Source organism: Neovison vison, chromosome 2, assembly GCF_020171115.1.
Source record: "Neovison vison isolate M4711 chromosome 2, ASM_NN_V1, whole genome shotgun sequence".
NCBI lineage: Eukaryota > Metazoa > Chordata > Mammalia > Carnivora > Mustelidae > Neogale > Neogale vison.
The window spans coordinates 106,175,080-106,192,472 of record NC_058092.1 but is presented as its reverse complement, the minus strand read 5'-3'; the positions used below and the strand labels follow the sequence as shown (position 1 = coordinate 106,192,472).

The 17,393-nt window shown below is 37.6% G+C and overlaps 1 protein-coding gene across 6 annotated transcripts in view; it reads right to left on the bottom strand.

The window, feature by feature from the left end:
- The window catches only part of ARNT (aryl hydrocarbon receptor nuclear translocator), a 69,858-nt gene that overhangs the window by 49,863 nt on the left and 2,602 nt on the right, over nucleotides 1–17,393 (bottom strand). For 5 of the 6 annotated variants that reach the window (XM_044239105.1, XM_044239103.1, XM_044239106.1 and 2 more), the window contains exon 2: nucleotides 8,548–8,661. The exons of the other annotated variant lie outside the window; for it this stretch is intronic. In XM_044239105.1, coding sequence (XP_044095040.1) covers nucleotides 8,548–8,661 — 114 coding nt within the window. The remainder of the gene's footprint in view (nucleotides 1–8,547; nucleotides 8,662–17,393) is intronic. 6 annotated transcript variants of the gene reach the window in all.

Sequence of the window (17,393 nt, the reverse complement as noted above, 5' to 3'; positions counted from 1 at the left end):
TAATTTTAAGAAAGAAAACCACTCATCATACCAAGAACCAAGAAGATCTCAAACTAAAAGAAAAATAACAATGATATGACATAGATGTTAGAATTATCTAACAAAGACTTTAAAAGAAGTCGTGATAAAAATGCTTCAATAATTATTAATACAGTTGAAAGCCTCAGCAAAGAAACAGTCTCAACAAAGAAATAGGATAAAAAGAAGAATCACACAGAAATTTTGGAAGTGAGGGGCGCCTGGGTGGCTCAGTGGGTTAAGCTGCTGCCTTCGGCTCAGGTCATGATCTCAGGGTCCTGGGATAGAGTCCCACATGGGGCTCTCTGCTCAGCAGGGAGCCTGCTTCCTTCTCTCTCTCTGTCTGCCTCTCTGCCTACTTGTGATCTCTGTCTGTCAAATAAATAAATAAAATCTTTAAAAAAAAAAAAAAAAAGAAATTTTGGAAGTGAAAAATAACTGAAATAAAAAGTTAAGGAGACTGATTCAATAGCAGAATGGAGAGAACAAAGAGAAGAACCAGTGAAATGGAAGACAAAACACTAGAAATTACACATTAGAATACTAGGAAAGAAGAGAAAGAGGGCAAAGCTTGAAAAATGATGTCTGAAAATTTCTCAAATATGGCAAGAGATGTAACCTACAGATTCAAGAATTTGAGTAAACCCCAAAAGCATAACCTAAAGAATTGCATTCCAACACAGATCACAAATGTCTAAAAAACTAAAGATAAGTTTTGGAAGTAGCTAGAGAAAAATGACACCTTACCTATAAAAGAAAAATATTTCGAACAGCAGATGTTTTATCTGAAACCACGGAGGCAAAAAGAATGTGGCACGATAGCTTTTAAGTTTTGGGGAAAAAAGTACTGTAAACCCAGAATCCTGCAACAAGTGAAAAGATCACTTAGGGGGCGCCAGGGTGGCTCAGTGGGTTAAGGCCTCTGCCTTCAGCTCAGGTCATGATCCCAGGGTCCTGGGATCAAGCTCCGCATCGGGCTCTCCGCTCGGCGGGGAGCCTGCTTTCCCCTCTCTCTCTGCCTGCCTCTCTGCTACTTGTGATCTCTGTCTGTCAAATAAATAAATAAAATCTTTAAAAAAAAAAAAAAAAAAGATCACTTAGGAGTGAATGGGAAATCAACACACTCTGATGACCTAAAACTATGGAGAACTTGCAACCAGCAAACCTATCCTTAAAAAATGGCTAAACAAAATTCTCTAAACAGGGAAGAAATTATAAAACAAGGAATTTTGGAACACATCAATACCTATCAAGAAATAAAAACACAGTATGCAAAAATATGGGTTAAATCATAGGCTTTCCTTTTTTTTTTTTTTAAAGATTTTATTTATTTATTTGACAGAGAAGGATCACAAGTAGTCAGAGAAGCAGGCAGAGAGAGAGAGAGGAGGAAGCAGGCTCCCCGCTGAGCAGAGAGCCCGATGTGGGACTCGATCCCAGGATCCTGAGATCATGACCTGAGCCGAAGGCAGCGGCTTAACCCACTGAGCCACCCAGGCGCCCCGGCTTTCCTTTTTTTTTTTTGAATTTTCTAAATTACATCTGCTGCCAGAAGCAAAAAATACAACACTGTCTGACATGTTTCTGAATGTATACAGAGGAGATATTTATGACAATTAAATTACGAATGGGGATTATAAAGGGAGGTAAGATGTTAACACTTAACGTGGTAAAATGACACCACCCATAGACTGTGATATTATGATATATAATGCAATGTCCACTCCAGCAATTACCTGGAAAGCTATACAAAGGGAGCAATTACCTGGAAAGCTATACAAGGAGATACACCAGCAAACATTACAGATAAATCAAAATGTAATTCTTTTTAAGATTTTACTTTTATTTATTTTAATTTTTTAAGGTTTACATAAGTATTTTGGTAATCCCTACACCCAACGTGGGGCTCAAACCCACAACCCCAAGATCAAGAGTCACATACTCTTCCAGCTGAGCCAGCCAAGCACTCCTCAAAATGGAATTCTAAAAAATGTTCAAGGGGCCCCTGGGTGGCTCAATGGGTTGAGCCTCTGCCTTGGGCTCAGGTCATGATCTCAGGGTCCTGGGACTGAGCCCCGCATTCAGCTCTCTGTTTATCAGGGAGCCTGCTTCCCCCTCTCTCTCTGCCTGCCTCTCTGCCTACTTGTGATCTCTCTCTCTGTCAAATAAATAAATAAATAAATAAATAAAATCTTTTTTAAAAAGTTCAAATAACCTACAGGAAGGCAGAGAAAAATATAGAGAAGCAGAAACCAAAACAAACAAATGAAAAAGAAAACAGCAGACTTACGCCCTAACATAAAAAATTTATTAAATGTAAATGGTCTAAATATACCAATTAATATAAAGAGATTAGCAGAACAAACAAAAAAATATGGCCCAGTCTATAAGTTGCTTCATATATAACAGTAGAAACAGGTTGAAAGTTAAAGGATGAAAAGACATACATCATATAAACACTTACCAAACAAAAGCAACAGTAGCTATATTAATAATAATCAGATAAACTCCAAAGCAAATAAAATGACCAGAAACAAAGCACATTATATAATATGCAAGCTACCAAGAAGACACTTGGCAGCTATGCACTAAACAAGAGAGCTGCAAAATCTGTTAAACAAAAACCAATAAAACAGAAACAAGAAAATGATTGTAGCTGAAGACTTTGACACCCCTCATTCAACTAACAGAACAATAGAAAATCGGCAAAGACATAAAAGATCTCAATGACACCCTCAACCAACAGGATCTAATTAAGATTTACTGACTCTACCCCATAATAGCAGGTGTACCTTCTTTTCAGGTGTCCCCAGAATATAAACCAAGATAGATATATCCTGGACCATTAAGCCTAAACAAATTTACAAGAATGAAATCAAAGCTTATATTCTCCAACTAAAAGGGAATAAAACTAGAACTCTACTGAGTTCAGGTAACAGAAAAATCACCAACACTTGGACAATAAACGACACATTTCTAAGTAATCAATGAGTCAAAATAGAAGTCTCAAATGAAATTAAGAAAAAACAGAACTAAAATGCAAATTAAAATGCAAGATAGTTAAAATTTGTGAAATGCAGCAAAAACTGTACTCAGAGAAAATTTTATAGCACTAAAATGCTAAACTGGAAAAAAGGAAAAGTCAAGTCAATCATCTATGGCTGCTTCAAGCACCTAGAAAAAGAACAAAATAAACCCAAAGCAAACAAAATGAAGGAACAGACAACATAAATCAATGAATTTGAAAACAGAAAAATACTTTTAAAAAAATAAAATAAAAAGCTAGTTCTTTAAATAGATCCCCAAAATGGCAAGACAGGAAAAAACATAAACAAAAACAAACACACAAAAAACTACCAAAAGAGAAAAAATAAAACAAAAAAACGAAAAGACAGATATCACTACAGACCTCAAAGAAATGAGAGAGAAGTAGTAATACTAGGAGTGACTTACAAACATAAATTTGACAACTTAGACAAAATAGGCCAATATTTTGAAAAAACACAGACCCAATACAAATCAGATGATGTAAATAGGCCCATAAATATTGGGAAATTGAATCCATATTTTTTTTAAGATTTTATTTATTTTCTTGACAGAGATAGCAAGAGAGGGAACACAAACAGGGGGAGTGGGAGAGGGAGAAGCAGGCTTCCCACCAAGAAGGGAGCCGAATGTGGGGCTTGATCCCAGAACACTGGGATCATGACCTGAGCCTAAGGCAGACGCTTAACAACAGAGCCACCCAGGTGCTGCTGAATCCATAATTTTTAAACTCTCAAAAAAGATATCTCCAGGTCCAGAAGGAGAATTGTACCAAACATTAAAAAAATTATCAGTTCTACACAATCTCCTCCAGAAACTGGTTGAGAAAGAAGACACCAATTTTTACGAGGCCAGAATTACCCTGGTACCAAAACAGACAAAATCAGTACAAAAACAAAGCAAACGGACAAAAGAAACTAGAGATCAATATTCGTCATGAAAACAGATAAAAATTCTTAATATTAGCAAATAAAATTGAGCAATATGCAAAAGAATTATATAACATGACCAAATAAAGCCAACTGGCTCAATATCTAATAATCAACATAATCCACCATATTAAGTTAAAGAAGAAAAATAACATGATCATATCAACTTAAGCAAGAAAGCATTTGATAAAAACCAACAACCATTCCTAACTTCAAAAAAAAAGATCAGAAAAATAAAAATAGAGGGAAATGTCTTCAACCTGAAAAAAGAATCTACCCCTCCTAAAACCCCAAAACAACAAACAACAACAACAAAAAAAAAAAAGAGAGAGAGAGAGAGAGAAAGAAAAAAGAGAAAAAAAGGCCTCAAGTTAATACTTAATTGTGAAAGACAATCCTTTTATGATTGGGAAGAAAGCAAGAATGTACCCTCTTATCATTTATTCAAACATATTGTGGGAAATCCTAGCCAGTGCAAAAAATGCAAGAAAAGGAAACAAAAGGCATAAAGATCAAAGAGGAAGAAATAAAACTATCCCCATTCACAGATGGCATAACTATCTTTGTAGATAATTCTAAGTAATCTAACAAAAAAACTCACGAGCAAGTAAGTGATTCCAGCAAAACTGAATGATACAAGATTAAACTGCTTCTATATATATTAGCAACTAGTAGACACCAAAATTTAAAATACCAATCTACCTACAGGGATGCCTAGGTGGCTCAGCCAGATTAAGCGGCCAACTCTTTTTTTTTTTTTTTTAAAGATTTTATTTATTTATTTGACAGAGAGAGATCACAAATAGGCAGAGAGGCAGGCAGAGAGAGAGAGAGGAGGAGGAAGCAGGCTCCCCGATGAGCAGAGAGCCCGATGCGGGACTTGATCCCAGGACCCCGAGATCATGACCCGAGCTGAAGGCAGCGGCCTAACCCACTGAGCCACCCAGGCGCCCAAGCGGCCAACTCTTAGTTTTGACTTCAGTTCACGATCTCAGGGTCCTGGATCAAGCTCTGCATTAGGCCTCGCACTCACTGGGGAATCTGTCTGAGGATTCTCTTTCTCCTCCTTCCCCTGCTCCTGCTCACACTTTCTCTAAAATAAATAAATAAATCATGGGGTGCCTGGGTGGCTCAGTTGGTTAGGCATCTACCATCCACTCAGGTCATGATCCCTGGTTGCTGGGACTGAGCCTCCTATCAGCCTCTCTGCTCTGCAGGGAGTCTGCTTTTCCTTCTGCCCCTCCCCAACTCGTGCTATCCCTTGCTCTCTCTCTCACATGAATAAAATCTTTAAGGAAATATAAATAAAATAAACCTTTTAGGGTCCCCTGGGTGGCTCAGTCGTTAAATGTCTGCCTTCACTTGGGTCATGATCCCAGGATTCTGGGAATGAGCCCCACATCATTGTGCTCCCTACTCAGTGGGAAGCCTGCTTCTCCCTCTCCCACTCCCACTCCCCTGCTTGTATTCCCTCTCTCTCTGTCTCTCTGTCAAATAAATAAATAAAATAAAATCTTTTTAAAAAATAAAAAAGCTATTTGTAATCACTTAAAAAAAGAAAAAATACAACAAACATCACAGGACTTGTATGCTGAAAACAACACAACACTGATAAAAGAAATCACAGATCTAATAGAGAGATACACCATGCTCATGAATTCGAACTCAACATAAAGATGTCAATTTTCTTCAAATTGATACACAGGCTTAATGTGATTCTTATCAAAATTCTACCAAGACATTTTTATAAACAAGATAATTCTAAAAATTTTTAAGGAAAGGTAAAGAAACTAATAGCTAAAAACAATTTTGATGAAGAAGAGTGGCAGGAATCAGTCTACCCAATTTCAAGGCTTTATGGTAATCAAAAAGATTTATGGTAATCAAAAGTACGGAGTGTTGGCAGAGGGACAGACACAGAGCAATGGAACCCAGAAACAGACTGATACAAATATGCCCAAATGATTTCTGACAAAAGTGCAAAAACAATTCAACTGAGGAAAGATCATCTTTTCAACAAATGGTGCTAGAGCAACAGGACAACTGTAGATGAAAAAACTGAATCTCAACCTAAGTTTTGCCCTTTATATAAAAATTAATCAGAATGGATCACTATGTCAATGTAAAAACTATGTAACATTGTGGGGGGGGGGGGAATCTTCAGGATCTAGGCCTAGGCAGAGTACTTAGATTTGGCACCAAAAGTATGATCCATTAACAGTAAAACTGCTAAATTGGATTTCATTAAAATTAAAAACTTTTAGTCTGTGAGTGACTGCAAGAAGATGAAAAGACAAGTAACAGAGTGGAAGAAAACACTGAAGGAAAGGACTTATATCCAGAATATAAAAAAGAAAGTCAAAACTCAACATTAAAAAAGTAGTCTGGGGGCGCCTGGGTGGCTCAGTGGGTTAAACCACTGCCTTCGGCTCAGGTCATGATCTCAGGGTCCTGGGATCGAGTCCCACATCGGGCTCTCTGCTCAGCAGGAAGCCTGCTTCCTCCTCTCTCTCTGCCTGCCTCTCTGCCTACTTGTGATCTCTCTGTGTCAAATAAATAAATAAAATCTTAAAAAAAAAAAAAAAAAGTAGTCTCGGGTGCCTGGGTGGCTCAGTCATTAAGTGTCTGCCTTTGGCTCAGGTCATGATCCCAGGGTCCTGGGATCCATCCCTGCGTCCGGCTCCCTGCTCATGGGGAGGCCTGCTTCTCCCTCTCCCACTCCCCCTGGTTGTGTTCCCTCTCTCGCAGTGTCTGTCTGTCAAAAAAAGAAAAAAAAAAAAGTAGTCGGACTAAAACAGGGGCAAGACATGAAGAGACAGTTCACCAAAGATATAAAAATGGTAAATAAGCATATGAAAACATGGTCAACATCATTAGCCATGAGTGAAATGCAAATTCAAGCTACATTGAGATGTACTACATACCTATCAGAATAGCTAACATTACATTAATTAATTAATTAATAAAAATAACAAATGCTGGGAAGGATGCAGAAAAAGTAGATCACTTAATACATTGCTGGTAGATGTAATACAGCAAAGACACTTCAAAAAACAGTCTGGAAGTTTTTTTAAAAACTCGGGGCACTTGGGCACCTGACTCTGCCTCAGGTCAAGATCTTGGACTTCTGGGATCAAGACCTGCATCATGCTCTGAGCTTAACGGGAGTGTGCTTCTCTCTCTGCCTCTCCACCCACCACTAAATCAGGAATGTACTTTTTATTTTTTTTTTAAAGATTATTTACTTATTTGACAGAGACAGGGAGATCACGAGCAGGCAAAGAGGCAGGCAGAAGGAGAGGGGGAAGCAGGCTCCCTGCTGAGCAGAGAGCCCAATGCGGGACTCAACCCAGGACCCTGAGACCATGACTTGAGCCAGAGGCAGAGGCTTAACCCACTGAGCCACCCAGGCGCCCCTTAAAATCTGAAACAAAGGGACGCCTGGGTGGCTCAGTTGGTTGGACGACTGCCTTCGGCTCAGGGCGTGATCCTGGAGTCCCAGAATGGAGTCCCGCATCAGGCTCCCAGCTCCATGGGGAGTCTGCTTCGCTCTCTGACCTTCTCCTCGCTCGTGCTCTCTCTCACTGTCTCTCTCTCTCAAATAAATAAATAAAATCTTTAAAAAAAAAAAAAATCTGAAACAAATATGTTTGTAAAGCATTTATTAATATAATTATTTTTTTCTTTTAGTTTGTTGATGACATGAATTATAAGTTTTCTCAGCTGGAACCATCTCTGAGTTCCTGGAATAAACCCTACTCTATAACTGCACTAGACTGAATAATATAATATAAAAATACATGTCCACACAGAATCTCATATTGTGATCTTACTTGGAAATAGGGTCACTGAATATATAATTAGCTAAGACTGAAGTCATAATGGGTTAGGGTGGGTTATAAATCCAATGCCTGCTCTTTTTTTTTTTTCTTTTTTTGAGATTTGAGAGCGATTAGGCACATGCAGATCAAGAGGAAGGGGAAAGGGAGAGGAGAGACAGTCTCAAGCCAGCTAGCACTCAGCACTGAGATCAGGATCTGAGCAGAAACCAAGAGAGTGGGACACTCAACCCACTGCACCACCCAGGTATCTCTGTCAGCTTTCTTTGTAAGAGGAAGGAGAGACACATTGGATACAGAGACACAGATACTAGAGTGACATGTACAAGCTAAAGAATAGGGAAACATTTTCTCTCTCAGAATCTCCACAAGGAATTAAAGCTGCCAACATCTTCATTTCAGATTCTGAGCCTCCAGAACTGTGAAAGAATACATTTCTGTTGTTTTAAATCACCCAGTTTGTTAATTTGTCACAGCAGGCCTGGGAAACTAATACAATAATGATGTAAGATTCCTTTAATATATTTTGGATATTAATCACTAATATTAGCTCCTTTCAAATGGAAGAACTTAGGGTAGCACAGTTAGGGAGTATTCTTATTGCACTGAAATCAAGTACCTTCTATTAAAATCACAATTGCATGGCCTTGCCTGAGGAAAGCACCCACATCCCAGAGACTGAATGGAAAACCAGGGATTTGGGTGAATGCACTAACCTCTGCCTCTAGAGTTCTTCCAGCCTGCTCCTACCTCCAGGTCCTGGGTCCGAGCCGCGGCCTCCAGCCCAGCCATCCCTGATGCAGACCGGCTGCCCCCACAGCCCATTTCTCCTGCATAATAGGGTTTTGTGCAATTAGGGAATTTTTCCATAACCTGACCCTTGTATTAATAGAGCCTTCAGGAGATTTTTGTTAGAAACTAAGGACCTCCCTTCAGCTCTGAACAGCTTTTTCGTCAATTCCAACCCAAATATCTATGTACCTTTCTAATTCACTCAGATTTGTGGATGGCTTCTCTCCTTTTCCTATTCTACATTCTCTAATTCTTTGTTCACTTTACATCCCAGAAATGGAGAAATGTACATCAGTCAAATAAAAGAAGAAATAACAAAAAAAATAAATTTCACAGAAATTACAGAAAAACAGTAAATATAACATATTTCAGTTATTCAACATAATTTCCCAGATTTATGAAAAAGCTACCTCTAAATGTAACTTCCTTTCCTGAAATAGGAGAAATCATACAAAATTAAGTCACTGAAAACACAACGAAGGAAAACAGGAATGATAAAGAAAGCATTAAAAGTTGGACCGGGGGTGGGGGGGAGGCTGGGTAGCTCAGTGGTTAAGCATCTAGCTGACTCTTGATTTTGGCTCAGGTCATGATCTCAGGGTGGTGAGTGAGAACAAGCCCTGCACTGGGCTCAGCGCCGAGTCTGCTTAAGACTCTTGTCTCCCTCTGCCCCTCCCCGACTCACACTTATCCTCTCCCTCTCAAATAAATAAATTAATAAAAATCTTTTTTTTTTAATTTTGGGTAATAAAATGTTCAAAAAGAAACCTTGAGACGAATTATTCATTATATTCTTAATGTCTAAAATATGAAATTTGGATGTGTTTTTTAATTTTTTTAAGATTTTATTTATTTGAGAGAACTCTACAACAAAAAACATAACCTGATTTTAAAATGTCCAAAAGACTTAAATAGACATTTCTTCAAAGATACACAAAAATCCAATTAGCATATGAAAAGATGTTCAACCACCACAAATCACTGAAGAAATGCAAATCAAAACTAAGAGATATCACCTTACACCCACTATGACAGCAACCATCAAAAATTTTTTATAATTTAAAATTTTTTTAAATAATGAAAAATAAATGAGTGCCTGGCTGGCTCAGTTGGTAGAACATATGACTCTTGATCTTGAGGTTGTGAGTTCTGGCCCCATGCTGGGCATCGAGCACACTTAAAACTTTATTAAATTAAAAAATAACAAGTATTGGGGTACCTGGATGTTTCAGTTGATTAAGCAGCTGTTTGCCTTTGGTTAAGGTTATGATCCTGGGGTCCTGGAATGGAACCCCGCAGGGAGCCTGCTTCTCCCTCTCTCCACCCACCCCCCGCAGGTGCTCTCTCTCTCTCAAATAAACAATCTTCAAAAAAAAAAAAAAAAGTATCGTGAGGATGTGGGGAAAATGGAACCCTTGTACTCTGTTGGTGGGAAAATGAATTGGCGCAGCCACTATGGAAAACAGTATAGAGAGTCCTAAAAAAATTAGAAACAGAACTATTTTATGATCTAGCAATTCTACTTCTGGATATATACTCAAAAGAATTGAAAGCAGAGTCTCAAAGAGATACTTAGACAACATCCACAGCAGCATTATTCACAATAACCAAGAGGTAGAAGCAAGCCAAGTGTCCACTGACAGATAAATGGATAAAAAATTGGGGAATATACATCCAGTGGAATACCCTTTGGCCTTTTAAAAAAAAGTATGTTACTATGCAGTAACATACAATACAGATGAACCTCAAAGGTACTAGCTAAGCGAAATAAGCTAGTCACAAAAGGAGAAATACTATATGACTCTACTTAAATGAGGTACCTAGAAAAGTCAAATTGATTGAGACAGAGTATAGAATGGTTGAATCCAGGCACTGGGGGATTTGGAGAATGGGGAGTTATTATTTACTGGGTACAGAGTTTCAGTTTTGCAAGATGAAAACAGTTTTGGAGATGGGTGGTGATGATGGCTGCACAACACTGTGAACATACTAAGGCCACTGAACTGTACACTTAAAAATGTTAAATGGCAAATTTTATGTATTGTGCATTTTGCCACAATGGAAAAAAATATATCAGAAAAATTTTGAGGTGAATCTATATCATGGAAATGGAAAGTTATCTATCATATATGATTATGGAAGAACAAGCTAAAGAAAAAAAAATATAAAATACATTTCTTTTTCAAAGCTTGTATGTGGGATGCCTGGGTGGCTCAGGCAGCTGAGCATCTGCCTTCAACTCAGGTCATGATCCCAGGGTTCTGGGACTGAGTCCCACATAGGGCTCCCTGCTCAGTGAAGAGCCTGCTTCTCTTTCTGCCTGCCATTCTTCCTGCTTGTGCTCTCTTTCTGACAAATAAATAAATAAGATTTTAAAAAAAATAAATAAAGTTTATATGCATAACCCAAGTCTGGAAGAATTCATTTAGTATTAGTTGCATGCCTACTATATGCTGGCACTACCAGATCCTAGAGATAAAGCAATAAATAGAAAAGACAAAGATCCTAACCCTTACAAACTTTACATGCCAGTGGGAGAGAGAGACCAACAAGAAAAATAACTTAAATATAAACTGGAATGACAATATGAAAGTGACATTTTATAGGTAAAAAATGAATATCAAATTTCAAATGATTCAACCTAATAATATGTTATATAGTAATAAATGTGGAGGGGAAAAAAACCACAGGAAGTCAAGTCACAAGTATATAATGATTAGGGGCAGCTGGGTGGCTCAGTAGGTTAAGTGTCCGACTCTTGTTTTCAGCTCAGATCATGATCTCAGGGTTCTGAGATGGAGCCCTGCATCAGGTCCATGCTCGGCTCTGAGTCTGCTTGAGATTCTCTCTCCCGCTCCATAGGGGGGGAAAAAAGTATATAAAAGTTGAAGGACAGGAGGATAGCAATTTTAGATAGTGAAGAAAGACATCACTGAAAAGGTAAAAGGAGATAGGAATAGGAGACAAGAGATAAGAAAAGGAGATAAGGCAATAAGCCATGCAGGTATCTGGGGGAAACGCATTCTAGGCACAGTGCAAAGATCCAGAGGTGAGAACATGCCTGTTAAGTTCTAGAAATAGTGTGGATGACATCATGGCTAGAATGGAGTGAGCAAATGTAACACAATAAACTGACAGTAGTTATCTCTCAGACGGCATATAGAGATTTCTACATTTGATTTTCTATATATCCTTATTATTTTGTCTTTTACATTAAGCATGTATCACCTTTATACTGGGAAATGCAAGATCCAAATTTTTAAAAAAGAAAATGTGGGGGGTACATACATTAAAAATTTGAGAGAACAAAGCTTAAGCTTTAAAATTAGATAAAACTGGATTCCAATCCTGGGGTTGCCACTTACCACCTATTTGACTTAATCTCTCTGAGTTTATCTGTAAAATGTAGGTAATAATAGTACCAACTTTTTTGGACGATTATATTAGATAATGCATGTGAAAAATACTTACCATAGCACCTGAAATACTCTAAGTACTCCTTAAATAGTAGCTTTACAAAAATATATCACAAACCAAAATGTTAATTGATTTTACTATTAATTTTTTTCATGAAAAAGCAATATATTAAAATATGGATATACAGAAAAACAAATATAAAAGTCTCTAAAAATATTCAACAATCTTACAGAAGCGAACGATCAAAAGTAAAATCCTCTACACACAAACTCCAATCTCACTTTCCCCCTAGGGTAACTGCTATTAACATTTTGATATAATCTTTCCATATCTTTTTCTATACACCATATATCAAAGGTTTTCTGGTAATTTTTACATAAGAAAGGTTTTTTGGTAATTTTTACATAAGAAAGGCAATTTTTACATAAGAAAGCGATCATGTTATATTTATTCTGAATGTTTTGTTTTTTCCATATAACAATAAATTTGGAAGGTATGTCATGTCAAATAGAGTTAGCTCAACCTTTTTAATTGTTATATAGTACTTCATAGTACAAATGTATATATTTATGATATTCAAACAATCAGTATCATAAATAATGTTTCAAAGAACACCATTGTGTATTTTTATGCATGGTACCAGTATTTCTATAGTAATACATTTCTGAAAATGATAAGGGAACATATTTAAAACTTTGCCCATGATACTCTAAGAAAGCTATGCCAATTAAGAGGCTCATCAACCATATCAAATTATCCATATGTCCACCAGCACTGAGAAGTAGCAATCCTTCAAATTTTTGCCAATTTTCTAAGTATAAAATTATCATTAATGTTCATTTATCTGTTATTAGTAAGACTGAATATATTTTTGTTATTGTTAATACTTTTTCTATTTTGTCCTATAAAATTTAAATAGTGATTACATGTAACTTCCCTAAAAAAAAGCAAAGTCTACAATTAAAAAAGAAGTTCACGCTTTTAGTAATAGGTTTATATAGAATCTATGAATTAGAGGAATTAAGAGAAAGAAAAGTTGATTCTGAGATGGTTTAAATTAAGATGTGGCATAGTCCATAGCACAGAGAAGGTGCTCAATAAGAAGGAAATAGTAAAGAAAACAAGGCCACCAGCCAGAAAAGTTTCAAATTAAGCTGGGCCTCAAAAAAAGTAAAGGGAGTAGAAAAAGGCATTCCACACATAGGACATAAGCAAATCCTAAAGGAAGGTATGAAAATATGCGTGAAGAGCTGTCAGGCCTATATAGAGCACAGAGTCTGTATTTGGGGGAAAAAAATAAAATGTCAAGTGTGATAAGGTCTTCAATGACAAGATGAAATCTTAGATTTGATTCAACAAGCAACCAAAAGATACACTTTTAAATCAGAGTGATAAGACGAAAAGGTAAATTAAAAGATTAATATGACGGATTTAAAGTTTGAAGTAATAGAAGTAGGGAGATGAATTATACTAACCAAAAATGAGGTGATAAAGGCATAGTACAACAGCAGGATGAAAAGGTTAAAAGAACCTCTAAAATTTTAAACTATGCCACTTCTGAAGAAAAATAATGGGGTAAATGCATACTTCTACTTTTACTACCCCCCTGAAATTATATAAAGGAGAAAAACAATTTTATTTAAGACATAAAGTCCATCGACACAAAAAAATAGAAGAAAAGAGCAACAAATTTTTGGAAACTGGGACCATTGCCTTGATAGATCCACAAGAACTGAATCCTAAGCCAGCAGGAGGAAAAGCAGAAAACCACCACAATTTATATGTCAGAATCCCCCAAAGTCTCAGGAATTGGTAATTCTAGGTGCATAGGAGGGGGTATGTGTGAATGAAAGCTAAAATAAAAAGAACTGGTTCAACAACTGTTTAAGCAGCAGGCAGGTTTTCAGATCCTCTCCCTAGTCCTTCTAGCAGGGAAATTGTCTCACCCCCCCATTAAAAGACTGCTTTATTCTCTGGAGAATATAAATCTTCTTTTCTATCTATGTTGCCTGGTCTAGGGAACACCAGGCAAAGCTGAAAGTGAGGCTACCATACTGAAAACAGGGAAACTAACATCAATGAATGCAAAATGGATGCTTTCCTCTTCCTTTGTTGTACTGCTTTGCCTGTATTCCATGTTTTCTCTTTCTTGGATTACTGGTGAAGCACATCCTCTACTAAGTTCTTGAAAAAGAGTGTAAGGGAGACCTTGGATATATGAAAATATCTTTCTTATATTTCACTAACCAATAGTTTGCCTACATCTGCAATTCTAAGTTGGAAATTATTTTCCCTATGAATTCTGAAGGCATTGCTCCATTGCCTTCTACTTTCCAGGGTGACTAGTAAGAAGCATGATCAATCTGATTCCAGATTCTTCTGAGTGATCAATTTTTTTCTTTGTAGCTTACAGGATACTCCTTGTATCTAATGCTGAAATCTCATGATATTGTGCCTTGATGTGGGTGTGTTTTCATTCACTAGTCTGTCCCCTTCAATTTGAAAACTCATGTCTTAAACTTCTTGAACATTTTATTCAAACAAGAACAAAAAAGTTAAAAGAGATAAAAATGGTTGTTACCGAGAAGAAACTGAGAGAACAGAGTGGAGGACTATCGTTTTTGTAAGAAATCATGTAAAATTAACTCTTCAAATAAATATATGTATGTATAATTTGATTAAAATAACTTTAAATATATATGTTTAAACATATCTATCTTAAACATACACTTTTACATAATCAAAACATTTTTTATGTTTAAATATATATATGGGTTTTTTTTGGGGGGGGTTATCTGATAACCAATCAGATAAATACATGAAAGAATCCAAACACTTCCAGTTGCTTAGCCTGGGGAACTGAAAAAACTGTGATAATCATGGAAGATACAGAAAAGTTAGGAAGGGTAGAAGATTTGAAGGAAATACTGGTGAGCATATATATAAATTGTATGTTAAAGATTATTCAAATAGAGATGTGTTTTAAATAGATGAAAATGGGGGCACCTGGGTGGCTCAGTCATTAAGCTACTGCCTTCAGCTAGGGTCGTGGTCCCAGGTTCCTCAGATCTAGCCCCACACCAGGGTCCCTGCTGTGGAGGTGGGAGCCTGCTTTCCCTCGCCCACTGTCCCTGCCTGTGTTCCTACTGTCGCTGTCTCTCTCTCTCTGTGTCAAATAAATAAATAAAATCTTTAAAAAAAAAAATAGATGAAAATATAGGAAAGAAGCTATGAGAGAAGTCAGGAATGACAATTTTAGAGAATTTTTTTTTTTTGAGAATCTTTAATACATGTAAGAAAAATAAGGGAATGGGATACAGTAGTTAGCAAACAAATACTTAAGGTAGGAAAGCAAGTAGCTGGGCAAATAGAAATGAAGGAAGCTTAATAGTTATAAGTTCTAGCCCCAGCAATGAGACTAGAAAAGAAGTATAATGGGCAAGAAAAAGAAAATGAGCAGGCAAAAGAAACAAAGAAAGAAGAGTCAGTGAAAAAAAAATTAAAAATAAGCAGAGCAGCATCTCCATGAGGCTTATCTAAAAGGCACAATTGTGTGGACGCCTCGGTGGCTCAGTTGGTTGAGTGACTGCCTTCGGCTCAGGTCATGATCGAGTCCCACACTGGGCTCCCTGCTCCATGGGGAGTCTGCTTCTCCTCCTGACCTCTCTCCTTTCACGCACTCTCTCTCTCTCAAATAAACAAATAAAATCTTTAAAAAAAAAAAAAAAAGGCACAATTATGGAGTATGGAGAACTGAGAGACAAATTCCAATAAGAAGCCTAAAAAGTATTTAACCAGCTGAGAAACAAGGGCAGGCACCTGGGTGGATTGGTCAGTTAAATGTCTGCCTTCCAGCTCAGGTCATGATCCTGGGGTCCTGGGATTGAGTCCCTCCCTGGGCAACCTGTTCTGCAGGCCAGGTCGGGGGTGGGTGGGTCTGCTTCTCCCTCTCCCTCTGCCCCCACACCCCCTCCCCCCACCGGCTCATTTTCTCTCTCTCTCTCAGATAAATAAAATCTTAAATAAATAAATAACTGAAAAACAGAACACCTGGCTGCCGTTGCCAGGTGTTGGAGTTGGTGGAGTATGCAACTCTTGACCTTGGGATTATGAGGTCAAGCCCCACATTAGGTGTACAGATTACTTAAAAATAAAGTCTTTTAAAAATAAAGAGCTGAAAAACGACTATGAGTAAAAAACACAGTAGGGACGCCTGGGTGGCTTAGTCAGTTAAGCCGCTGCCTTCGGTTCAGGTCATGATCCTAGGGTCCTGGGATCAAGTCCCACACTGGGCTCCTTGATCGGCAGGGAGCCTGGTCTCTCTCCACCTCTGCCTGCCACTCTACTTGTTCTTGTGCGCGCACACGCGCTCTCTCTCTCTCTCTCTGACAAATAAATAAATAAAATCTTGAAAAATATATATTAAAAAAAAAAAAAACCACAATAACTCACAGAAAAGGAACTGCAACACTCTTCCAGTTCTTTTTTCAACACCTTGCACTCACCGCTCCATCTAAGCTACTATACCCTCCTGAGCTGCCCAGATATGGTATTTCACCACATCCCACCCTCCTCCTCCTCCTCAAAAGATATGTCATCTTTATCATACTACATTGCAGTAGGCAGTGACTCTAAGAGTGGAAAATCTTACACCTTAATGATTAAGAATATTGACTATGGGAGAAGCTGGGTGGCTCAGTCAGTTGAGCATCAGACTCTTGATTTCAGCTCAGGTTATTATCTCAGGGTCAGGAGATCCAGCCTCAGGATGAGCTCAGTGCAGAGTCTGCTTGAAATTCTCTCTCCCTCTCTCTGCTCCTCCCCCTACACATGCATGTGAGCATGTACACTCTCTCTTTAAAATAAATAAAGAAAACAGGTGCCTCAGTGCATCAGTTGGTTAAACATTCAACTCTTGATTTCAGCTCAGGTCACGATCTCAGGGTCCTGAGATGGAGCCCCAAGTCGGGCTCTGCACTGGACATGGAGCCTGCTTGGCAATTTCTCCTTCTCCCTCTGTCCCGTCCCCATTCTCTCTCAAAAATAAAAATAAAATAAAAACTTAAAAATGTAAAATAAAAAGTTGACCGTGTAGACAGATTGCCAACAATCAAATTGTCTCTACCCACTACTAGCCTGGGCCACCACACTCTCTAAATCACACTCTATGTACAATTAACATGATCATCAAGCATTATTATTAACACTGAAGATTACCTTAAATGGAGCTTAGAGAGAAAAGTTAAATAATGATTACAAAAATCTTTTGCAGACATTTGTGAAAACAAAATTAGTAAGAACTATAGGAAATCTTAACCAGCAAAAAAAAAAAAAAAAAAACCTCAAAGAATTA